The sequence below is a fragment of the Tamandua tetradactyla genome, chromosome 1 (genome assembly GCF_023851605.1).
Source record: "Tamandua tetradactyla isolate mTamTet1 chromosome 1, mTamTet1.pri, whole genome shotgun sequence".
NCBI lineage: Eukaryota > Metazoa > Chordata > Mammalia > Pilosa > Myrmecophagidae > Tamandua > Tamandua tetradactyla.
Genome location: NC_135327.1, coordinates 124,064,659 through 124,092,011, shown reverse-complemented (window position 1 = coordinate 124,092,011; position 27,353 = coordinate 124,064,659). Strand labels below are relative to the sequence as shown.

The following is a 27,353-nucleotide window of genomic DNA, read 5'->3' as shown; positions in this document are numbered from 1 at the left end:
TGTCAGCTAAGAAGGCACATGGTGATATCTGCTAGCTTCTTCTCCCACCTTCTTCAGTGGCTTCCTTGGGAGTCTTAGGCTCTGTCAACATTGTGGGCTCTCTCCAAAATGGTTCCCTCTTAAAGGGCTCCAGTAAGCAACCCCACCTTGAATGGGTGGAGACATATCTCCATGGAAACTATCTAATAAAAAATTACCACCCAGGTGGTGCAACAGTGGCTCACTGGCAAAATTCTTTTTTTTTTTTTTAATTAATTAAAAAAAATTTTTTTAAATACCAAAAAACACCAAACAAATGCAAACATTCGTAGCTTTTGATCATTCCGTTCTACATATATAATCAATGATTCACAATATCATCACATAAGTGCATATTCATCATCATGATCATTTCTTGGAACATTTGCATCTGTTCAGAAAAAGAAATAAAAAGAAAACAAAAATATTCATACATACCATACCCCCCACCCCTCCCCCTCACCAAATCACCAGCATTTCACTCTAAATTTATTTTAACATTTTCCCCCTATTATTCACCTTTATTCCATGTTTTACTCATCTGTTGATAAGGTAGATAAAAGGAGCATCAGATACAAGGTTTTCACAATCGCACAGTCACATTGTGAAAGTTGTATCATTATACAATCATCTTCAAGAAACATGGCTACTGAAACACAGCTCCACATTTTCAGGAAGTTCCCTCCAACCTCTCCACTACATTTTGACTAGCAAGGTGATACCTGTTTAAGGAGTAAGAATAACCTCCAGGATAACCTCTTGACTCTGTTTGGAATCTCTCAGCCACTGACACTTTATTTTGTCTCATTTCACTCTTCCCTCTTTTGGTCGAGAAGGTTTTCTCAATCCCCTAGTGCTGAGTCTCAGCTCATTCCAGGATTTTTGTCTCATGTTGTCAGGAAGGTCCACACCCCTGGGAGTCATGTCCCACATAGGCAGGGGGAGGATGGTGAGCTTGCTTATTGTGTTGGCTGGAGAGAGAGGCCACATCTGAGCAACAAAAGAGGTTCTCTTGGGGGTGACTCTTAGGCCTAAATTTAAGTAGGCTTAGCCTATCCTTTGTAGGGTTAAGTTTCATATGAACAAACCCCAAGATTGGGGGCTCAGCCTATAGCTTTGATTGTCTGCACTGCTTATGAGAATATCAAGAATTCAACCTGGACTGTTTTTTGATGAACTTAGGACAATTTCAGTGGCAGGATGGGAGGCGAGAGGCAGGAGCAAGCTGGACTGTAAAGGGGATGAATAAGCAGGGCATCCTAAAAGATGAGAGCAATTTGAGCATATTTACAGAGTGAAAGAAGTACCTAGCAGAGCAAGAGAGTATAAGCTAGAGGAGGTGAGATAAAATACAAGTGTCCTGGGATTAAGAACCTAGGAGATCTACTCCACCTAGATGAGGGTTTCTCAACCTCGGCACCACTGATATTTGGGGCTTGATAATTATATGATGTGGGAAAGGGTCTGTCCTATTCACTGAAGGAGGTTTAACAGCATCCTTAACCTCTACTCACTAGATACCAATAGCAGTGTCCCTAGTTGTGGCAAAATTCATGACTTCTCTTCATTGTGCATTATATCTAGGAAAATGTTGTTCAATAGAAATTTCTGCATGATGTGGCTTTTGGGCATTTGAAAGGTGGCTAGTGGGACTAAGAAATTGAATTTATTTTTAGGTATGCCTGTAATTATTATTTATTATGTATTAGGTATTATTATATCATATTATAATTTTCTTTTTAAATTTATTTTGTATTATCAAACGAAAACAACATACAAACATGAACATTCTTAACATACAAACATTCCCTGTGTGGTGTACAATCAATGGATCACAATATCATCACATAATAGTATATTCATCACCATGATCATTTTTGTTTATGAAACATAACCACATACAAACACAAACATTCTTACCATATAATCATTCCATTCTTGTTATATAATCAATAACTCACAATATCATCACATAGTTGTATATTCAACATCATGATCATTTTTTTAGAACGTTTGCATTACTCCAGAAAAAGAAATAAAAAGAAAAACTCATGCATACCATACCCCTTACCCATCCCTCTCAGTGATCACTAGTAGAAATTGAATTTTTAAAAAATTTATTTATGTAACATAACCACATACAAACACAAACATTCTTACCATATGATCATTCCATTCTTGTTATATAATCAATAACTCACAATACCATCACATGGTTGTATATTCATCATCATGATCATTTCTTAGAACATTTGTATCAATTCAGAAAAAAGAAAAAGAAAACAGAAAAAAATTCACACATACCATACCCCTTACCCCTCCCTTTCATTGATCGCTAGCATTTCAATCTACTAAGAAACTGAATTAAAAAAAATATTTTTATTGCAATATCTTCCTATATCATAACCAAAGTATACAATATTTAACAATATCGTCATAGTTGTGTATTCATCACCGTGATCATATTTAGAACATTTGCATCACTCCAGAAAAAGAAATAAAAAGCAAAACCCCATACATCCCATACCCCTTACCCTCTCTCTCACTGACCACTAGTATTGTAATCTACCCAATTAAGAAACTGAATTTTAAATTTTATTTAATTACTTTAAATTTAAGAGCCATATGTGGCTACTGGCTACTGTATTAGGCAGTACAGTCTAGAAAAAGTACAGTTCTATAGCTATTCCAGGATTGGTCCAAATCAATTCCCCCTTTTCTCGTAGAGTCTATTTCACTTTATAGCCAGAATTCTCAAGGAGAATGAGGTGAGGGAGAGCTTGCAGATGATATAACAAAAACAGTCCTGTCCAACAAAGGCTTTCTTTGCAGGGCTATAGGACTATCACTATATATTAACTCTGACTGTCAAAGCATGTCTCCTTACCTGGAGTAATGTATGACCTGCATGCTTCTGATATATTGCTTCTGCTCTGTCCAAGGAAGTGATATGCACAGAAAGGAATTTGGAAGCCAGAACTGTAAACCAAGCTGAATGATTTCCCTTAAGAAAGGAAAAAAAAGAAATTACTTTACACAATGTAAAACTTGCCAAACCAGCACATTACCTGTTACAATCAGTGACAAAAAAATCAAGCTACCTTTTTAAGTAATTGCAGTTGTGGTCAAGCTATATTGTCTAATAAAGAAGGCATAATAATGAAGGAGTGCATTTCAACAATCATAGGACATTACAACTGCTTCTACAGATTTGTTTATACTGTTAAAAACCCCACAATACAGCCATTGTTAAAAACAAAAAGAAAATACTGTCCTCTTTACCTGTCACTATTTAAATATTAATGTTCTGTGGGCTCTAATGAAAAGTATAAGGGTTCTAAGTGTCTAAGGCTAAATTTTCAATAAATTATGAACACAAAACCCCCCCAAAAAAGAATTCAACTTAGGGAAGTTGAATTTTCCCCCTTTCACACCATTCCCCGAAGGGGATTTTCAGTGGCAGAATTCTTACCTGCCATGCTAGAGACCTGGGTTTGATTCCCAGTGCCTGCCCATGTTAAAAATATATATATATTATGTAACCCATAATTGGGTGGGTCACATCTCCATGTAAACACTAAAAAAGATCCCACCCAGCGATATTGAATGATTAAAGGACATGACCTTTCTGGGGTACATAATAGCTTTAAACTATTAAAAAACAGAGTATAGACTGTGTCTCAGAAGGCTTATAGACTTAACTGGAAGATATGTGAGAAGTAAGAATGAGAGAATATAATGAATTTTATGATTAGATGCTATATAAAGGAGGGAGTGGCCAACTCAGTTGGGGGGGGGGTGCCTGATGTAAAGTGGCTTTGAATCAGATTGCTTACGTGGTATTGATCAGTTCCTGGAAACCAAATAGCAGAACACGCAATGGGAGGTGTACGTATGTGCTCTGGGGGTCAGAAGACCATAAAGGTTATTGGGGATTGTTGAGAAAATATGCTCAGGTAAAACTTTCTGAACAAATTCTACTGAAAAATTTGGGACATGGGCTAAAGACAAACCTTGGAAGTTAAATCATGACTGAATAGAAATTAAGAACTCTAGCAAGATTAATTCCTTGGAAGTACGGGTTAGAGAGGTGGTAGATGGGACCTGGAGACATTCCCTAGATTTTAACTCAGAGATGCTAGTCTTATTTTCTTCTAGTTCTCTTAGTTTTACTTTGTTTCTTAGTATCTGCATTCCAAAGGGTAAGAACCAAGGATGTTTGCTGAGGAGAATTTCTTAACACGGGGATAAAGTTTTTTTTCTTCTCTTCACTGAATGGGCCTATTATATAAGCCATCTTATCAAAACTTATGTAACCTTATTTTACTGTATTAGTTTCCTAGTGCTACTGTAATAATTATCACAAAATTAGTGGCCTAAGACAGCACAATTAATTGTTTTGCTTTTCGATTCTGGAGGTCAGAAGTCTGGAAATGGGTATCACTGGGCTGAAGTGATAGAAGGGCTGCATTCCTTCAGGAGGCCTTAGGGGACAATCTATTCCCTTGCCTTTGCCTTTTCAAGCTGCTAGAAGCTGCCTGTATTCTTTGCATTATGATCTCTTCTGCTATTATCAAAGTCACCTGTGTAGCATCTTCCATTCCCTTCTCTGACTCTGAACTGCTGTCTTCCTCTTATAAGGGCCCTTGTTATTATATTGAGCCTATTTGGATAATCTAGGATAATCTCCCCATCTCAGTACCCTCAGTTTAATTACATCTGCAAAGTCTCTTTTGCTGTGTGAGGTAACATATTCCAGGAAATAGGATATGGACAACTTTGGAGGCCATTGTACTGCCTACCATACTCACCTACCGTGTAGCCTCCAGTACATGATTGCACCACCTCAGTGGGAAGAACTGGGTTATGAGGAAATGGCATGGTTATTATAATTGATAATAATTCATCTGTCCCTGCTCCTAGGACTTCATGTCTATTCTCTGGACAATTTGAATAAATGTAGGTATATTTTGAAGGGTTATACTAATGAACTTTCTGTAATCTTGAATGTAAGAGTAGAGCCAGAGTTTCTGTTTTCCTTCTAATTGTTCGGTACTTGTTACTACTGTACACTGAATCTCTCACTCATCTTTTTTTCTCATAAGTGTTTTTTCAGGTTATCTAATCCATTCAAATTGAGCAGATCATGGTAGTTCCTTTATAGTCAGTTTCCTTTTGTCAGAATCATGTGTTCTAAGATGAGACTATGTAAATCAGTCCAAAGAGAAGTAGGATGTAGGGTTTGGCTGTGTGGTCTTCCCATTGCTCTTGTGGGCTTGTACATAGGAATAATAATGGTCGTACCTTTCCACAGTAAATACAAGCATTCATCTTCAGATAGTTTCTCTTTCTGACATGTATGCCCATTTCTTAGTATATTTATGTGCTTTCTAATATAGACTGACCATATTGTAACAGGACTCATCCAACCTATTTCCACTCTCCTTACAACCATTGAATTGTCTCAAATATTAACCCTTTGACCCTAGCATACAGATATATTAGGAGCTAAATGCAACCCTCAGATCTGGATTTGGAAGTTGTTATAGCAGCTTATCTATACCTGTCTTTGGTAAATTTGTTTTGTCAAATTAGTCTATAAGTTGCCCTTTTTTGCCCTATCCTTCACCTTCCTTTTCTTCATTTTTTTCCCCTGTCTTCTTTTGCCCTTCCTTTCTTTTCCATCATTGACAAGTACTGTAAGGGTGTGCAAGTATGCTTTTCTTAGTCTCATTGCTGTAGAACAGAGTTGTTTTCATTACTGTAAGAATCAGTAATTCAACCTATTGTAACCTAAATACTTAAGTAGAAATTGGATTTTCAGTTTAGAAATACAGTTGACCTTTTAAATTTATCTTCTATGTATTCTTATTTCAAGGTAGGGAATAACTGTTTCTCATCCTTTTCCTTTACTATTTTAGGACTTTTCTTTTTGGTAGAGATGGAAATCCAAATAAACGGAATGTGCACAATGAAACATCTATGCATTTGTTGTGTATGGGACCTCAAATTATGATATCTGAGGGAGCCCTGCATCCTCGCTTATCACGCCCTGCTGAAGATGATTTCAGAAGAGCAGATTGTCTGCAGATGATCTTAAGATGGAAAGGAGCAAAACTTGACCAAGGCGAATATGAGAGGGCAGCTATTGATGCTGTCGATAACAAGAAAAACACACCCCTGCACTATGCTGCTGCCTCAGGGATGAAAACCTGTGTAGAGGTAAAACTTTTTTTTTTTTAGTTCTGCATGGTAAAATTTGTCTTGGTAATATGTAACAGTAAGTTTGTTTTGCTTAACACTTAGTTTAATAATTTTTGTCCTTTTTGTGGTGCTAAAAGAATAAGTTTTAAATAAAGTTTTTTTTTTTTTAGAGAAAAGAAAAACCCCACAAGTTAACAGTCAACCTTGGGAATAAAAAAGAATCAAGATCATAATTTGTTAACATCCCCTAAGATAGCAGTCATATTGAGAGTTAATACTCTCAGTCATATTGAGAATAATAGTTTTAGTAGCAATACATTCTAGTCCTTTGCTGATTTTTGTCGTTGGTGTTTTCTTTTTTTTCTTTTGCATGGGCAGCACTAGGGATTGAACCTGGGTCTCTGGTATGGCAGGCGAGAACTCTGCCTGCTCAGCCACTGTGGCCTGCCCCTTTTCTGATTTTTAATGTCCAGTTTTACAAACTTTATACATGTTGGATATGGCAAATCTTGGCAAGTGGGACAGACATATCTGTATTATCTAAAGTTGATCAGTTCCCTAAGCAGGGAATAAATATTAATGAATATATTTATTGGGGTCTTTTTAAAAACACTTGTGTAATCTTTTCTGTAAATTGTATATGTAATCTTTTCTGTTTAACTTGTAGTAACATCCTTCTGAGTACATAAAATATTATATTTAAATTGTTCATATATATTTTTCTTATGAATGTATATATAATATTTAACAGCAGATTTAGATGAAATCGGCTGCATTTTATAGTATCTTAAGCTAAGAAATAATTATTATTTATCCTATTATCACTACTATCCATGTGATAGAACAGGTTTTTCTTAGCTGCCAGCATTATGTCAAGCCAGACATAACTCACATAAGTTTTTTGTGTAGAGTTATTTGGTATAAATGGGGAGCATTATAGATTGTATCACAGAATATTTTCATTGCCAAAAATGTATACCTTTATTAGAAAGCAATAATCCTAATGATATTAAAATATAGATATATGAATGTTGTTCACATATATATATACTTCTAAATTGATAAATGCACCCCAAAATGAACATCATTTATTTTCCTAGTCTTGTTAAAGTATTACAGCAATTTATGTAATTTATTTTTTATTTTTAAAAGTGTCATCAATTCTTTTCACTTCCAAAACTCTTGGGGTATTGTCACCTGTTTACCTATTATTTGTGATACTTCTTAATCTTTTAGGCTCTTTGTCATTTCATCTCTTAGGTTTGTGTCACCTTTGCCTACTAGTTAGTTAGTGGCAGTAATTAACTTGGAACAATGTTTTTCGAGCAGTGCTTTCTAACAGTGATTCACATTGTGATGGAAGAAGTATATATCTTAAGATATGGGATTGGGGATAGAATAATAACTTTTTACATATGCCTTTCTGTAAATGTCCTATGCCTGCTTCCTATGAGAGAATCCTTGCTATGATAATTTCCTGTTAATGGAATTGCACCTTGTTCCTCAAATGGATTAGGGTAGAAAATAGCTTATTCTTTTTTTTTTTTTTTTAATAGTTCTCTCATTTATTTGGTTTACACTTATTGTCAGAGACAACCTTTATGGAGGAACATAAAATAATTAAGTGCTTGTCAGAATGGCTAAATGTCACTATAAAATAAACTAGCATTCTAAATCCCTTGGGACAATCTTTTTTTTTTTTTTTTTATTAACGGAAAGAAAGAAAAAAAAAAGAAATTAACACAACATTTAGAAATCATACCGTTCTACATATGCACTCAGTAATTCTTAACATCATCTCATAGATGCATGATCATCGTTTCTTAGTACATTTGCATCGGTTTAGAGGAACTAGCAACACAACAGAAAAAGATATAAAATGTTAATATAGAGAAAAGAAATAAAAGTAGTAATAATAGTAAAAAACAACAACAACAAAAAAAACCCTATAGCTCAGATGCAGCTTCATTCAGTGTTTTAACATGATTACTTTACAATTAGGTATTATTGTGCTGTCCATTTTTGAGTTTTCCTTGGGACAATCTTGATATATCACCAGTTCTCCTGGGAAGGGAGGCTGTTGAAAGCACCATATTTGCAAAATGTAGCCAATGTGTCAAAGGTTGATAGAATCAATAGATTTCACTTATGAAGCTAAAATAAATGGGCTAGGAAAAAATCCACGGTGGTTATGGGAAAGAACAATTAACTAAAGTTTAGGGACAATATGGTTATAAATTGATTATTTTACTCTATTATTAACTATTATTATCTATTATTTTAATTATTCAAAAGCATAGTTAAATACATTATCTAAAAACCCTTTTCTTTCTCTCTCTCCTTTGCTTTTCCTATTTCTTTCCCTTATTTTGTCTTTTCCTTTTCCTTTCCATTCTGTCATTAGAAAATAACTTATTCTTGATACTAGTAATAATGCTTTTAAACTGCTGTATTAACAGCTCACTTCAATTCTCTGTAAGTACTGTTTTAGTAATTGTTGAAGTATATTTCCAATCCATGCTTATTAAATTGTTCAGAAAACTGATTGTGGTATTTTTCCTAGCATTTTGTTTGCGTGGTGAGGAAAATTAGTGCCAGATTTATTCTATACTATTGGTAGGCCTGATGATTTCCTTCATATGTATGTGTGATTATGTGTTGTGTGTGTTTTAACTGTTTGATCTATCAATATATCACATTACATTAAACTATACCATTTAATTGCTATTTCCAATTTTTCTGTATTCAAAGGCGTACTTGACTTAATATAAAACTCCGAAATAGAGCTCTATAAATACCTGGTTATATTTATTCTGGTTTTTATCCACAACTTTCAATGTTTCATTTTACCCATATAAAGCTGTCTTTGATCTTTTATATATACTACACACTTGCCCATCCTTATACCCTGAGTGATTTTTGGTTATGTTTACTGCCCATTAAACTAGAAAAGTTGCCCAGGGAAGTATATGTTTTCAGAGGCATTTATGGTGTTTTTATAGTATTAGTGTATAAAATAAATTGAAATACATAGCCCACTATACAATTTCAGTTCCTAGAATGTCTTTATTTGCTATCAGTCTCCTTTAATAAAAAGAGTAGGCTGTCATGGGCAATTAAAATTTTTTTTCAGAACTTTGTAAACTTGTTTCATCTTTGATCTTGAGAATAATAGTTAAAACAACTAACATTTGTATAGTGCTTTCCGACTTTCATTGTGCTCATTGGTAACAAGCATAATATAAAGGTTTGGGTTGGATAAAAGAGTGACATTTTTTTCAGAAAGCTAAGTGGTGATTCAAAGAACATTGGTGTCTAGTGTTGGTTCTCGCAGTGACTCTCTGTGGGACCTTGAGTGAGTCATTTAACCTCCATGATAGTTTCATCTTGGAAGGTTGGGTAGATAATCTGAAAATTATCTTAAAAACCTGCTTAGCACTAATTTTCTATTAATTTGTGTTTGCAAAAAATATATCCCATTTTCAGTGTGTATTTTTTAAGATAAAAGAGTTTTCCCCATGGTTAAGACTAAGTTTTTAAAACTATTAATGATTTACAGCAATTGAAATGTTTCTTCTTTTAGTTGTTGAAAATATTTTTCTTTCTGTATGCTTATTTAAGGACGCAGTTGAAGAGTTAGATCATTTCATATGTACGTTTAAAAATTTGGACAGCTTCCTGGCTCATTATTTTGAACCACAGAAATGAAATATTTACTTAAAAACTTTCCCTTCTTCCTTAACTAATTTTGTTAAAAAATAAACTAAAAGTGGCTACAACCCCTCACCCCACAGGACATTAAAAAAAAAAAGCAACCCTTAATCAGAGAGTTCTTCTGGGATCTCTGATTGTTAAAGATGTCAGTTATTTATGTGGCCTATTACCTTAGTGCCTGTTTCTCAGTTGCCTAATCCTGACTTCTCTCAAGTTTTTCATGCTATGATGCTGCCTGATGGACTTGCTAATATGGACATTCCAGCAGTCTTTCAAGTTCGGCATTTCTACAACTGTACTGTCTTTTTGTCTGTCCACTAACTCCTCCTTTTGACTGCCTCTTTTCTATTAATAATGCCACTTTTATTCCCCATCTCCAGTCTTGAGATCTGGACTTACCTTGGATGGTTTCTTTTTCCTATTGCATCAAACTCATGCCACTCATTTGCAGAATAGAGTTCTTCCTTATCTCTTAGGGGCAGGTCCTCTTTTTTGTCCCTGTGGCCACTCTCTAATACCAAATGCTTTATATCAAATCCTCACTTTAGTGTATTTTTCAGAACTTCCTTGTTCTAGTTTGCTAGCTGCCAGAATGCAATATACCAGAAACGGAATGGCTTTTAAAAGGGGAATTGAATAGGTTGCTAGTTTACAGTTCTAAGGCTGAGAAAATATCCCAATTAAAACAAGTCTATAGAACTGTCCAATCTAAGGCATCCAGGGAAAGATACCTTGGTTCAGGAAGGCCAATGAAGTTCAGGGTTTCCCTCTCAAGTGAGAAGGCACATGGTAAACATAATCAGGGCTTCTCTCTCAGCCAGCAGGGCACATGGTGAACATGGTGTCATCTGCTAGCTTTCCTCTCCTGGCTTCTTTCACGAAACTCCGCAGGAGGTGTTTTCCTCCTTCATCTCCAAAGGTCGCTAGCTGATGGACTCTGTTTCTCGTGTCTGTATCGTTCCACTCTCTCTCTCTGAATTGCTTTTTCTCCAAAATGTTTCCTCTTTTATAGAACTTCAGAAATTAATCAAGACCCACCCAAATGAGTGGAGACACGCCTCGAGCTAAACCAGTTTAACAACCACTCTTGATTAAATCACATCTCCAGGGAGATGATCTAATTACAGTTTCAAACATACAATACTGAATAGGGATTAGAAGAAATGCTGCCTTTACAAAATGGGATTAGGATTAAAACATGGCTTTTTGGGGGGTACATACATCATTTCAAACTAGCACATTCCTTAAGCAGCAAAATCTTGAGTTTTACAAATATTAATTATTCAAAATTGTTTGAGATAAAAGAAATACAAAGGCAAGTGCAATTGTTTGAAAATTGGAAATGCTTACATGGTTAACTTGCATTGAGCACAAACATAAAAGTCCCACTAATTCTGATATTTTCATATTTCAAAGAATTATGTCACAAATCAGCAATTTTTTTTGTTAAAGGCCAGATAGTAAATATTTTAGGCTTTGTGGGCCATGTCACAACTATTCAGCATTGCCATTGTAGTCTGAAAGCAGCCATAGACAGTATATAAGCAAATGAGTGTGGCAGTGTTGGCATAGAACTATTTAGGAACATTGGAATTGAATTTCTTAGAATTTCCACATGGCATTAAATATTCTTTTGATTGTTTTCAACCATTTAAAAATGGAAAAACTGTTTTTGATTCTTGGGTCATACAGAAACAGGCAACAGGCCGATTTGGCCAAAGGCCTTAGTTTGTAGAATGACCCCTACATTATGCAAATTATGAGAATGTAAAGATGACTCCACACTTCAGAAAGCTTATTTTAAACGTATAAAATAACATTATCACAGCATCACATGTCCTATATGCTTTACTTGTACGAAGGACTTAGAAAATATCATGCATCATGTAATGGATGCACAGCACATAAAAATGCAACTCTATTAAAACATAAATTTTACAATAATTTAATATAATAAACGGTACACTTTTTTTTTAGTTGCTGAGGGTTTTTCTTTTCCACTTTGCAATTTAGAAGCACTGTGGTTAGAGAAGACTTGTTAGGTCTGTTGGCATGGTGTAATCAAAACTCAAATACTTTTTAATCCCTTGGTGGGCTTCTCTAGAGCAAGCCTAATATCAGTCCTAAGTCCATTTATATTTCTCCTTAACTTGTAATAGTGATTCAATAAATGGTAGATGTGGCACAGATAGTTGTTAATATTGATGGTGTTTCACTCTTTGTGAAAAGCATTTTTTAAAATGTCTTATCTTAGATATTTCCAATGCACCACAGTTGTACTTCCTTATTAAAACCTTTAAAAGTAGCTACTTAGAGTTCAACCAAATTGAGGTCATTAGAAAATCAAAGGTGCTAAAACACACTTTTCCCTTTACAGCCCCTGGGCCTATTTGATATTTTGGCAGCTATCAGAGCATTTCACACTTTATTGAAAACCATAAAGACAGGGCTGGCTGATGAGTTTTCCCTAATTACATTGAGCTTTTAGCACCTGGAGTTTTAAAACTGAAAAGAATACAGGAATTGTTTTCTAGTTCAGCAATTTAGGAACTTTGCCTGTCTGGGCCTTATTTTTCTAGTTTTTAAACAGAAGTGTTATGACCCCATTTTTGCCCCTCAAAATATTCTGATGCTAAGAGCCATAACAACCATATATGCAGTGACTGTAATAGGCATTGACGAGGAGAGGTCACTTTAGTTATACTTATCCTGGAAAATTTCATGGATAATGATGAGATTCGAGTGGATAAAATTTGAGTTTAAGAAGTTGGAGGAAGCTACTCAAAATGTGGTTCTCAGATCTGCAGTATCAGCAACTCCTGGGAGCTTGTTAGAAAGGCAGATTCTCAGGCCCCACCAGCCCTCCAGATTGCAAATCAGAAATAGACCGCCACAGTGTTTTTTTTTTGTGTGTGAGTTCTCCCAGTGATTCTTTTGAGTGCCAGAGTTTGAGAAGCACTGTTCTACAGCTTAAGCATGTGAAGATTGAAGTTTTTTTTGTGGAAGAATAATGAGAAAGATGTTTTAAAAGGAAGGTAGAATGGTCAAAAATTTGGAGTTTATTTTTTAGAAAATTGAGCCATTGAAAAGTATGATTGTAAAAGTGATATAAAAACAATGTGGTATGATTAGTTTAATAGTGGTAATGAAGAGCAGATTTGAAAGGGATATGCCTAAAGGAGTGTTTTTTAAAACCTTACTACTCAAAGAATAGACCTCAAATTACCATTAGCATTGGTCACTTTGGAACTTTTCAGAAACATAGACTCTCAAGTCCCATCCCAGACCTGCTGAATCTGAATTTGTGTTATAACGAGACTCCAGGATGGTTCATATTTACATTAAAGTTTGAGAAGCACTGGTTTAAAACATAATCTGTAAGCCAGCCACATTAGAATCATCTGTAATAGGTGTGCATCTCTAATCCCCACTGTACACCCCCTAATCAGAATATCAAACTGTCCAAATGATTCTTACATAGTTTGGAAATCTTTGTGTAGGAACAATGGTTGTAACCATAGCTGCGCAAAACATCCCATTGTGTAGGCCATACTCAGAGCAATAAAGCTGAAATCTCTGAGGGTAGGCCCAGACCCTGATATTTTAAGAGTCTCTCAATGATTGCAGGGTGCAGCGAAGTTAAAGAACCAGTACACTACAAAAGTTAGAAATTATTGCACTAATTCAGATGTGAGATGATAAAGAGCCTGGATTGGTGGTGGCGTCATAAATGGAAAGAATAAGGTGGATGCAAAGGACATTATTAAGAACTGGTAGCATTTGGTGACTAGGTCAGCTAATACAAGAAAGCAAGGGACAGATGGAGTAAAAACGGTGGAGGCTTTACTCTCAAGAATATCAGCGAGTTCCATCTCCCTACCTCATATTATTGACAGCCCCTTCCAACATGAAAAAGATAGAATGGCCATAGCCCAAATACCCCTTAAGAGTGGAATAGAAAGATCAAAGGTGATGGTGGAGTTATACAGAGAAGGTAGGATTTAACAAATAAATATGATTGCTGAATCATTAAATTGATGTTTCTTTTAGTCTCTGGTATCTTAGATACAGCTAGAAGTAAAAACCTAAAATTGTAGAATTGTAACCCATACCAAACTCTGATATCTTTTCTACAACTGATGGTTGTGCTGTGCTTTGAAATGTATTGCTTTTTTTGTAAATTTGTTATTTTTCACAAAAAACAAAAAAAAGGTGATTTTGGTGATAAAAAAATGTTTATTCCTTCTAGCCTCCTATATCCTGAAACAACTAAGAAGGGAAAATCTGAGAAGATGGTAGGGTAGCCCGTGACAAACTCTGGGATCTGTCCTGTAACTACTTGTTAGAGTGCTTTGAAAACTATTGATTTTTTCTTTCTTTGCTTTGTACATATGTATTCTAGTTTGCTAGCTCATGAAATGCAATACACCAGAAATGGAATGGTTTTTAAAAAGGGGAATTTAATAAGTTGCTAGTTTTTACTTCTAAGGCTGAGAAAATGTCTCAGTTAAAACAAGCCTATAGAAATGTCCAATCAAAGGCATCCGGGGAAAGATACCTTTTTCATCATCAAGAAGGCTGATGAAGTTCAGGGTTTCTCTCTCAAGTGAGAAGGCGCATGGCGAACACAGTCAGGCTTCTCTCCCAACTGGGAGGGTACATGGCAAAAATGGCATCATCTGCTAGCTTTCTTTCCTGGCTTCCTATTTCATGAAGCTCCCCGAGAGCTGTTTTCCTTCTTCATATCCAAAGGCTCATGGGTATCTGCTTCATGGTGCTGCAGCATTTCTCTGCTCTCTTTGAATCTCCCTCATTCTCTAAAATGTCTCTTCTTTTATAGGATTCTAGTAAACTAATCAAGACCCACCCAAATGGATGGAGACACGTCTCCACCTAATCCAGTTTAACAGCTACTCTTGATTGAGTCACATCTCCAGGGGGATGATCTAATTATAGTTTCAAACATACAGTACTGATTAGAGATTAGAAGAAACAGCTGCCTTTACAAAATGGGATTAGGATTAAAGCATGGTTTTTCTGGGGTATGTACATCCTTTAAAACTGGCACAATATATTAAATAATAAAAAAAGTTAAGAAATGGTGGAGGCTTTAAAATATTAACAATGCTGTGCTATCTTTGGAGGATATAACTTTCAATTTTTCCACATTTTCTATAGCAATCTGTGATCACATTTTATAATTTAGGATGAAATAAAATGAATATAGTTTTGATCTTGGTTGAATTTGAAGGCTACTAACAAGTAACAGATCTTAGAAAGTGAAAAAATGTATAGGAGTTAGTTGGAAGGAAGGGAAAACAGATTGAGTTTTCATTTTGAAGAGGAAATTGAAGTCTTATATTATCCATATGGCTGTTGAAAATTAAGACTGAGAATAAAGAATATAAATTTAGAATTCAGAGTGAATTGCATAGAGTTGCTGGCCAAAAGTAAGATACTGTGTAGATGAGAAATCTAAGGAAAACATTTAGATTACCAGTAAGAGATTTAAAATTGCTGTGTTGATTTGGAGAATGCCTATGTTTAAAGGGCACAAAAACAAAAAATGGAACCCATGAAGGAAGTAGAAGCAAAGAAGTAAAAGAACCAAAATGATATAGTGTCCAAGAGGCCAAGAAAAGAATTTCAAGGGGAAGAGGTAGTAAGTTAAATTGGCATGCTGTAGGAAGGTTAAGGAAATGGAGGACTGAGAAAGGCGGTTGGATTTTCAGTTAAGTGGTATTAATGACTCTTTTGAATATTGTTTGAGTAAAATGGTCAGGGGAGGAGTCAGATTACAGGGAGCAATTGAGGAAGTAGGGAGAGATCAGGTATCAATCACTAATTTGAGAAATATGGCTGAAAAAGAAAGGAGAGTATTGGAAGAAGAAAGGAGGAAGGTAACTAGAATAGCAAAATTAAGATAGGGGACACCTGTCTAGGAGCCCATGGAAAACTAGAAAATGAAGATGGGAGAGACAGAGGGAATAAAGGAGTGCTCAAGGTCAAAGAGGAAACTTAAAATGGTAATTTCAAAACCAGAACAGACTTTAAGAATCATCTTATTTTTGCCTCTTCTCTCAAGATTATGTAAGTCACATTTTACCAAAAATTGAGTATTAAAGAGGTTAAATGATTTGTCTCCCCACCAGCCATGTGGATTATTCGCCAAAGGGGTGGGGAGGAATTCTTCCTGAATATCATGGACCACCTTCCCCCTCTTCCTCTGGGATGGGAAAACAAAGGAAGGGAGAATTGATGGACAGATATGTTGAAATCGTGAAAATTGTATGCTTGTTTTGAGGTAACACATTTTATGTGCCACCAAGGGTCTGAGATAAGTTGAAAACCAGATTTGAATGAAGAGAAAATATTCAGTCCACCTTATCTTCATTGAGAGTGAGGTAAATGATACTTTTAGTTGGAATACTTCCGTTGAACTATTTTAAATTCCCTCTTCAGAGCCAGGTAACTCCCTATTAAGTAAAAGCAAGACTGGCTTTATGCAATGATAGCTTAACAGGTATTACCATCTACTATAAACACCTGTTGGTAAAGTGCTTTCTAACACATACCCCTCTGATGTCTGGCAGAATGCTGCTAGCTAGCTCCTAAATCAGAGGTAGCATATACTCTCTTTTTTTTTTTTTGCTAAACAAGTGCTACAACCATGTACTATATTCCACCATCATTTATGAGTTTCTTTACAGGTGTCTGTTGCAATAATGAAACATGGGTGTTTGTGCCACTTCCCCCTCTCATCCCCAATATCATTTGGGGACTCCTTGAAAAGACAAATAGCCAACCCAGGCAAGAAATCTCACCTTACCCAAGTTCTTACAATTGTCAGTCTTCTCTTAACAATGACTTCTCACACATCCACTCTCCACACACACACTTTTTTTTTAACCCCAAAAAGAATGGAGTCCACCCTCCAGTATATCCTTTTAAGAAGTTTGGTTACCTTTACAAAAAGTCTGGAATAGCACATCTCTTAAACTTTTCTTTGTCTGTTAAAAAAAACTGAAACACCTAGTGACACAGGATTTGAATCTGTTAATATTTAGAATCCCTTCTATGGTAATTTGTTTGAAAGCAAATCGAATTATGACTTTGGAAGCTTTCTCAATGTGCTATTTAGAAATCGTTTTCTATAACTTTGAATGGAGAGCTAGGACTAAAGTCAGCTCTCTTAGTTCTGCAGCAGTCAGAAGCAAAGTACAGTAGTTCATTTTTTACTTTAGGCATTGGATAATCTATGAAGCAGAAAGGCTAAAAATAGTAATAAGTCCTGTTTATAGGTATGATAACTCTGTGGTCTTACTACAAGTCCTCAGTATTGAGTGGATTAGGTAATAAAAATTTATCAGTTTCCACAGCCTACTCCACGTGCTTTAGAGTCGTTGAGTCTCAAATTTTTGTGAGCGTAAGAATCTCCTAGAGATCAGAATCAGATTCTAATTTAGGATCTGGGGTAGGAGGGGGTTGGATTGTGATCCTGAGATTCTGCAGTTGTAACAAACTCCCAGGGAATACTGCTGATGCCTACGCCACCCTTGCACTAACGAGGTAAATAGCAACTGATGTGACCTTGCTCTCAGGCTATAAAAAGTTGGCTGCAATAATGACTACCTAAAGCTAGAGTGAGCCCAGTTAATAATGACTGCCTAAAGCTAGAGTGAGCATAGTTTTTCTCTAAACGATCAACTAGTAAATATTTTAAGCTTTGTCTCAAATTTTTCTTGGTTTGTTTTTTCCTTTGTTTCTCCAACTTAAAATTTTTTTAAAACCATTCTTACCTCAAACACATACTTCTGGCCTAGACAAGAAGCTATAGTCAAGTCCTTTGGGCTTGTCAAGCTAGCCTAGGGCTTCCAGCCTAGCATTGATGTTAAGTCCCTTGTTTGGTCAGGCCCTTTGGGCATGACGGTAGTTGGACAATGTATTTGTTTCCTAGCTTCCAGAACAAAGTACCACAAATTGGGTGGCTTAAAACAATGGAAATTTAATGTCTCACAGTTCTGGAGGCTAGAAGTTCCAAATCAAAGTGTGGCAAGGCCATGCTTCCATGCCTCCATCTTCACATGTCCTTTCTTCCGAGTGTCTGTGTCTCTCTGTCTCTTCTCTTATGAAGATGCCATTCACGTAGATTAAAAGCCCACCCTACTCCCCATTTTAAGTAATTACATTTGCAGTGATGCTATTTCCAAATAAGGTCACATTCTGAGGTACTGGGGATTAAGATGTCAACATACCGTTTTGGGGGACACAGTTCAACTGAACCATAACAAACCATAAGGATTCTGGTTCCAAAAACAGTAAAGGAACTTTCTAGGAAGGTGTATTTGTGTTGGTTGGGTGCTCAGGAAATGAAATTATTTGGAAAAAAAAGTAAGGATGTTGCTATTTTCTTTAATCCCCATATAAAATGAAAACCTCTATAAGGTACTTATATTTGGATCATAAATAAGTGCCTGGTCAGAACTTTGTGGTAGAACCAGGATGCATTTGACTTCTTCAGCTTATGTGATCATCCTAAACTACAAGCCAGTAAAATATCCATACATGACTAAGAACATGGTTGATTTCAGTTAATCTAGCTTTAAGCCCTTGTACATTATGCCCATTAGTTTTTTTTATTTCACAAATTATGGTTACCTATGAAAAATTATATCCACAAAGCACCCAGCACAGTGTCTGACATAGAGTATTTGATCAATTAATGTTTTTTAATAAATTAATGAATTAATAAATTCATTATTCATTCATTATTAAAATGACTAGAGGAAAGCATTAATTCTGTAAAACTCTATAAAATATATTAGTGGATAGAAAAGGTATATTTTGTACAAATTTATATCTCCAGTTCAAACTTCTCTTCTGAATTCTAAACTCTTAGAAAGTTCTTGAATGTCTCCATGGCACTTCAAACTCAATATTTCTGAAATCTATCTCATGATCTTTACACCACTACATAAGCTAATCCCACCCAATTCCACCAAGGGAAGGAGCAACGCATATCCTATTGTCTAAATCAGAATCAGGGGAGCCATCCTTATCAGTATTCTTTACCTCAATCCTCATAGCCAGCTCCTGTCAGTTTTACAATTTATGTATTCCCCAATCCATCCACTTCTTTCTCTCTCCACTATCATAGCATTAGACCAAGCCACCAGTTTCTCTCTCCTGGATTCCTGAGAAGTCTTCCTACCTAATCTTGTACCTATCCTTAATTATTTTGTAATTTAGTTTTTTAAAAAATATTTTTATTATAAACAACGAATAAACATACATTCTTGACATACAAATATTCTTGTAGTCTTGACTCTTTAAAGTTAACTCCATTGAAACCAGAGTGATCTTTAACCCATTACTTTTTGTTTTTTAGGCAAAAAAGCCTTAAAAAATAGGAAACACTTCACGAATTTGCGTGTCATCCATGCACAGGGGCCATGCTAATCATCTCTGTATCATTCCAATTTTAGTATATGCTTGCCAAAGCAAGCACTCCATTACTTCTTTTTTTTGCATGGGCAGGTACTGGGAATCAGACCTGGGCCCCATTACTTTCTATTTTTATTTATTTTAATTTTTTAACTTTTTTTATTGTGAAATATAAGGTATACAGAAAAAGCAATAAATTTTCAAGTACATTTTAACAAGTAGTTATATAACAGATTTTTAAGCTTGTTATGGGTTACAATTCCACAATTTTTGGTTTTTTTCTTCTAGTTGCTCCAAGACACTGGAGGCCAAAAGAAATATCAATACATAATGATTTAGCAGTCATACTCATTTGTGAAATCCTGTCTTCTCTGTTATATTCCTCCTCTTTTTTTCTTCTTTATGAAAAATAACATATATATAAAATAGCAATAAACTCAAAGTACAGCACAACAATTAGTTGTAGAACAGATAATTTTTGGTTTTTACTTCTAGTTGTTGTTCTAAGGTTCTGGAGACTAAAAGAAATATCAATTTAATGATTCAGCAATCATTTTATGTGTTAAACCCTACTTTCTCTGTTTAATTCCACCATCACCTTTGATTTTTTTCCCACTTTTTGAGTGTATTTGGACTAGGGCCATTCTAACTTTTTCATGTTGGAAGGGGCTGTTGATAATAGGGGATAAGGGAATGAAACTAGTTAATGTTCTGGAGAGGCTGGCCTCTCTACATTTCTGGTTTTGGAGAGTTACCCTAGTGCACGGAACCTTTGTAGAATCTTTGTAGAATGCTGTTGGTATTCTTTAGGATTGGCAGGAATGGTTTTGGTTGGGGTTTTGCAAGTTAAGATAGGTAGCAGTGTACATAAGTGTGACCTCTAAAAAGCCTCTTGACTCTATATGAACTCTCTCAGTCATCATCACCTTATTTGTTACCCTTCTTCTCTCTCTTTGGTCAGGATGGCATTGTGGATCCCATGGTGCCAGGGCCAGGCTCATCCCTGGAGTCATCTCCCATGCAGCCAGGGAGACTTCCACCTCTGGATGTCATGTCTGTAGTGGGGGAGGGCAATGAAAACCCATTACTTTTTACAAAGTACTTCTTTTATTGCATATTCAGAGAATTTTATATATGTCTGGTGTATGTGTACATAAACTTCCAATCTTGTTTTGTGTTTTCAAGATTGTTGAACAGCTTGTCTAGAGGGGTGGGACTAGATTCTAATATTTGTTTTGTACCATGGGAAGAAAACTATTTGCACATGGCAGATTTCTAGGGTTTTTTTTTTTTTTTTGGCTGCTAATTTTATGTAATATTTATTGAACATTTTGAAAAGATTTATTTTTGTAACCTAAAAGTGATTCTTTTAAAGTTTTGGTTTTTTTTTTTTAATGAATGGCTGGCCCATTGCAGTACTCAAACATGTAGTTGTCTTCGTTATATTGGCATAATCTGTGACTTGTGCATTCAGTGGTAACATTTGAGCAGCAGTATTCTCAATTAATCAATATGTTTAAAAAATCATGTAAGAATAGATTTAAACTTGCTGAATGTAAAGATTAAACCTCAAGTCACCATAGCTTTAGTAATTACTTCCTGTGTTTTGGATTAGATGCTAACACTGCATGTGTAGTACATATTCTTTTTTTATTAAAATAAAAAGTTGACAAAAAAAAGGAAAACAAAAGAACCTGTTTGAACTTGTCTCTGAATCCTAGGTCTACTTCTTCCTAGCTGGGTGACTTTGATTAAGATACCTAACTTTTCTGAAGTGTAGTAATATTCCTGTTCTAGTTTGCTAGCTGCCAAAATGCAATATACCAGAAATGGAACGGCTTTTAAAAGGGGGAATTTAGTAAGTTGCTAGTTTACAGTTCTAAGACTGAGAAAATGTCCCAATTAGAACAAGTCTATGGAAATGTCCAATTTAAAGCATCCAGAGAAAGACACCTTGGTTTCAAGAAGGCCGATAAAGTTCAGTATTTCTCTCTCAGCTGGAAGAGCATATGGTGAACATGAGAGCATCTGCTGGCTTTCTCATGGCTCTGCAAAAGGAACTCTTTCCAAAATGTTTCCTCTTTTAAAAGATTCCAGTAAGCAACTCCACCTTTGATGGGTGGAGACACACCTCCATGGAAATCATCTAATCAAAAGTTACCACCCACAATTGAGTGGGTCACATCTCCATGAAAACAATCAAAATGCTCCCACCCAGCAATATTGAATGAGAATTAAAGGACATGGCTTTTCTGGGGTCCACCATAGATTCAAACTAGCACAACCCTGTCACACAAAATTGTTAGTGTTAAGTGAAAATGTATATTTAAAATTGTATAATATAAGTACTTGCTGCCTAGAAAGCATTCAATAACTAGTGGTTGTTACCATATTATTATGAGTGTGGCTAAATCCTGTAAAAGAATCAGGTCCGTGACCTATTTGTCAAACTGTTCTTTAGGGTTGTCCTAGATTATCACCCTCATTACATTCACTCCATTCCTAATGTTTCTACAGACACGTGGGGACTTTAAAAATACAGCCTTTAGTAAAAAACATATCTATTTTCTGCAAAGTCAGCAGAAACCTCAGTATTGAACAAGTTAAACCACTATTCTAAGGATTTTCAAAGGTGGGATTTCCTTGGGCTAAAGAGAGATTGTCTGGTAGAGTATCTTCTCAACTTGATTGTCAGTTGCTATTCTGATCACTTAATTTTGAAGACAGTTTTCCTTCAGTTACTTGCTCATGCTAGTTTCATTTTTGTGTTTCATAGGATTATGAATGATAGAAGTGAAAATTTTTGTCTGCAATGTCAGGATATCCAGTTATTTGTGGATAAAGTGATAGTATCAGCAGTGTCCTTTTTGTTTAACAGTGATTTGTAGAAATTATAAGACTTTTTAAAATTTAAAGCATTGAATAACTAAAAAATTATCTTCAAGTAAAACTTTATTTGGGGATTAGATAGAATGCTCAAGAATATTTTAAAGTTTAAGAAATTGTTCTGTTGTTTTTAACCAAGAATTACGAATCTCAAAATCCAAAGCCACTGGTATCTAAATAATTTATTGTCATTGTAAATACATATTGTACATTCTGTTGCATTTTTGTTGTACTTGTTTTATGTATTTTAATACATGCATTGCCATTTAAATCCATGGTTGCAAGTTTTTGAAAAAACCTTTTTTAGCTTTTAGTAAAACATGGAGGAGACTTGTTTGCTGAGAATGAAAATAAAGATACTCCTTGTGACTGTGCTGAAAAGCAACACCACAAAGACTTGGCCCTCAATTTGGAGTCTCAGATGGTATTCTCACGGGATCCTGAAGCTGAAGAAATAGAAGCTGAATATGCTGCATTAGACAAACGAGAGGTAGGTTGGTTTTTCAAATGGAAAATATTATATATAATATTTTAAAATTTTATATTAAAATTTATATTTTAAAGCTGAGTTTGTATGGTCTCTTTGTAATACGTTAAATATCTTATCATCTATATAACCAGAAGTATAAAAATACTTAGAGAAAATGTGGGGAGTGTATTTTTCCTCCAACTTACATAGAATATGTTTACTTATTCGTAAGAAGAGGTATTCATTTCTTATATGAATCCTATGTACTTCTGCTACTCCAAGACTGCTGTTCATCGTCTCTTCCTCCCTTCTTGATTGCTCTTACCAACAAATATGCTTTAACAAGCAAAAATGCCAACTCCGCTCTGACTACCCTTCTCCAACCTTTTCCCAGTCCCCCTCCAGTTGCAGACCTACATCTCTGATCTTTGCATGAGAGATGCAAGACTTAAAAGAGTTGTCTGTATACACCAATCTCCTCTCACTTCCCATTTACTCTTCAGCCTCCAGTAATGTGATTTTCTTCCTTTCTGCTATGATGGAACTGCACTTAGTCATGGACATTAAGAGTCACTATGTTGCCAAATGTGTAGGTACTTTTCTCTCCTTATCTTACTTTAATTTATTGGCAACATTTTACACAATTGACCACTCCTTTCTTCATGAAACACTCTTCTTCCTGGCTCTGGGACAGTGTTCTTTTCTGGTTTTACTTTTTTTTTAACTTCTTTGTTGTATAGTATAACATATATACAAAAGCAAAACAAAGAAAAAGCAATAGTTTTCAAAACACTCTTTAACAAGTATTTACAGAACAGATCCCAGAGTTTGTCATGGGTTACCATACGAACCTCTCAGATTTTTCCTTCTAGCTGCTCCAGAATATAGGAGGCTAGAAGGCTTAAGTATTTTTTTTATCATCACAATTGACTTATTTTCCTTTGTTTTTGTGAAAAATAACATGTACCAAAAACAATAAATTTCAAAGCATAGCACCCCAGTTAGTCATAGAACATTTTTCAGAGTTTGACATGGGTTACAGTTCCACAATTGTAGGTTTTTACTTCTAGCTGCTCTGAGATACTGGAGACTAAAAGAGATATCCATTTAATGATTCAGCAATCATATTAATTTAAGTCCTATCTTCTATGTATAATTCCACCATCACTTTTGATCTTTCCGTACCTCTCAATGGGGTTGTTTGGGCTATGGCAATTCTAAATTTTTGATCTTGGAAGGGTCTGTCACTAATATGGGTTAGGGGAACGGAACTATCTGATGTTCTGGAGAGGCTGGGCTAGTTTTCAGGGCTTACCTGGACCAGGGACCCATCTGGAGATTATAGGTTTCTGAAAAGTTACTCTAATGTATGGAACCCTTGTGAAATCTCATATATTGTCCTAGGTATTCTTTAGGATTGGCTGGAATGGTCATGGACGGGGGCTGGCAGGTTATGATAGGCAGCAAGGTCTAACTGAAGCTTATGTAAGAACAACCTCCAGAGTAGCCTCTCAAGTCTATTTGAACTCTCTCTGCCACTGACACTTTATTAGTTACATTCTTTTCCCCCTTCTGGTCAGGATGGAATTGTTCACCCCATGGTGCCAGGGCTGGTCTCATCCCTGGGAATCATCTCCGACGTCACTAGGGAGACTTTCACCCCTGGGTGTCATGTCCCATGTAGGGGGGAGTGCAATGATTTCACCTACAGAGTTTGGCTTAGAGAGAGCCCATATCTAAGCAACAAAAGAGGTCCTCCAAAGTAACTCTTATACATACCTGTAGGTAGTTTAAGCATCTCCACTACCTACGTAAGCTTCACAAGAGTAAGCCTTAGGATTGAGGACATGGCCTATTGATTTGGGTATTCTTAAAGTTTGTCAGAGTATCAGGGATTCCCTCATGGTAAGATTTAATAGTTCTATATTCTTTCTCCTATCTCTCAAAGGACTTTGCCAATACTTTTTGATTATCTGCTTAATACACTCTAGGATGTATTCAGGCATTACAGTAATCTATACAGGATTAAAGGACCTCTTTCTTATTCTGGACTCCCTGCATTTCACTTGTTCAAATGAGCTAAACAGATAGGTTGAGTTAGATTATGCCTATCGAAAATTTCAGTTCCAGACTAAATAAACCTTTCTTCCTTTGGACTCAAAAAGTAAGTGCAGTTCTAAGATGTAGACACTGTCTTCCTTACCCCTGTGTTCTGAATTACTTTAACCCCAGCCTGATTGGCTTTGTCTTATCTCTAAGTATCAGGTTATATATATATAACCTCTACACAATGGGGAGAGGTGAATTAAACATTCATTATAGATACCTTCCCAAGTTTCGCCATTACTTTATGCATACTTTCACCATAGAATTTAACATGCCTTTTTATAATTTTATACCTTCTTTATGTCTCTCTTGTACTATAATATGTTCAAGGGCAAGGATCGCATCCTAATTGCCTTTGTGTCCCAAGGCATAAAAGTATGTAAAAATATGAATGAATGAATGTGTGAATGAACAAACTGAAATCCAGTTAAGAAGATATGAGTTGTATGTCATACTTGGCTACTGACAGACTTGAACTTGCTAAAATTATTTAACATTTATGGCCATAATTGAAAAAAAAAACTTTTATTGTATAGTGTAACATATATACAAAGCAAAGAAATAAAAAAGCAATAGTTTTCAAAACACTTCTCAACAAATAGTTACAGGGCAGATCCCACAGTTTGTCATGGGCTACTATACATTCCTCTCAGGTTTTTCCTTCTAGCTCCTCCAGAATATAGAAGACTAGAAGGCATAAATACTTTTTTATTTTCACAGTAGACCTTTTTTCCTTTTTTGTGAAAAATACCATATATACAAAAAAACAATAAATTTCGAAGCACAGCACCACAATTAATTGTAGAACATAGTTCAGAGTTTGACATGGGTTATGGTTCCACAATTTTAGGTGTTTACTTCTAGCTGCTCTAAGATACTGGAGATTAAAAGATATATATATTTTGCATTTTTAAACTGAAATATGTTTAATCTAAGAGAAAAGAAATTCTGGGTACATGCAGTAAATGTATAATGGTGTGTTGGGGTAGTGATGTATTTATACCCATGTCTACGTTTTTTTGTTTGTTTTTACTTTTTTTAATTAACTTTTAAATTTTTTTTAAATACCAAAAAAAACAAACACAAACATTCATAATTTTGATCATTCCATTCTACATATATAATCAGTAATTCACAATATCATCACATAGTTGCATATTCATCATCATGATCATTTCTTGGACCATTTGAATCTATTCAGAAAAAGAAATAAAAAGAAAATAGAAAAAAAAATCTTACATACCATACCCCCCACCTCTCCTCCTCACTGATCACCAGCATTTCACTCTAAATTTATTTTAACATTTATTCCCCCTGTTATTCATCTTTTTTCCATGCTTTACTCATCTGTTGATAAGGTAGATAAAAGGAGCATCAGGCACAAGATTTTCACAATCACACAGTCACATTGTGAAAGCTATATCATTATATAATAGTCTCAAGAAACATGGCTACTGGCACACAGCTCCACATTTTTAGGAAGTTCCCTCCAACCTCTCCACTACATCTTGACTAACAAGGTGATATCTGCTTAAGGAGTAAGAATAACCTCCAGGATAACCTCTCGACTCTGGAATCTCTCAGCCATTGACACTTTGTCTCATTTCACTCTTCCCCCTTTTGGTCAAGAAGGTTTTCTCAATCCCCTAATGCTGAGTCTCAGCTCATTCTGGGGTTTTTCTCAATCCCTTGATGCTGAGTCGCAGCTTATTCTAGGATTTCTGTTCCACATTCCCAGGAAGGTCCACACCCCTGGGAGTCATGTTCCATGTAGACAAGGGGAGGGTGGTGAGTTTACTTGTTGTGTCGGCTGGAGAGAGAGGCCACATCTGAGAAACAAAAAAGGTTCTCTTGGGGTGACTCTTAGGCCTAATTTTAAGTAGGCTTGACCTATCCTTTGTGGGGTGAGGTTTCATGTGAACAAGCCCCAAGATTGGGGCTCAGCCTATAGCTTTGGTTGTCTGTACTGCTTGTGAGAATATCAGGAATTCAACTTGGGAAAGTTGAATTTTCCCCCTTTCTGATCATTCCCTGAAGGGGACTTTGCAAATACTTTTTATTCACTGTTGAAATCACTCTGGAATTTATCAGGTCATCACTCTGGAGAAACCAACAAAATCTCATGTCCTACTCAAGGTTCCATGTACTGATGGTGTTCATTTAAGCTGTCTACATAAGTTAAATTAGGAAATGCACTAGTCAAACTATAAATTTTGTACCAAATAAACATTTTTTACTTTAGTCTCATGCATAAGGTAAAATTTTAAAATATTAATTACCATCTATTTTCAGCACCCTGCAGTAATGACATTCCTTTGTTCTTCCTCATGCAAAAACATTTTCTGAATTTGTACATTTAGTCACTCATTATGCACTCTAGGCGTTCCTAGATTACCCATCTCAGTCTTTATCGTCTATCTTTCTTTCTGATTTCATTTATTCCCCCAGCCCTCCTCCCTCTATCATTCTCACATTCAGCTTCATTCAGTGTTTTAACATAATTGTATTACAG

General features: G+C 35.6%; 1 protein-coding gene and 1 non-coding gene across 14 annotated transcripts in view; one reads left to right on the top strand and one right to left on the bottom strand.

The window, feature by feature from the left end:
* The window catches only part of ANKIB1 (ankyrin repeat and IBR domain containing 1), a 212,979-nt gene that overhangs the window by 51,143 nt on the left and 134,483 nt on the right, over positions 1-27,353 (top strand). For 12 of the 13 annotated variants that reach the window (XM_077153457.1, XM_077159136.1, XM_077155843.1 and 9 more), the window contains 2 exons: positions 5,940-6,240; positions 22,574-22,756. In XM_077153457.1, coding sequence (XP_077009572.1) covers positions 5,940-6,240; positions 22,574-22,756 — 484 coding nt within the window. The remainder of the gene's footprint in view (positions 1-5,939; positions 6,241-22,573; positions 22,757-27,353) is intronic. The other variant, XM_077158857.1, reaches the window with a different exon arrangement.
* LOC143652524 (U6 spliceosomal RNA) lies at positions 19,339-19,442 on the bottom strand. The gene has a single exon (XR_013160742.1). It is a non-coding gene; the product is annotated as a U6 spliceosomal RNA (small nuclear RNA).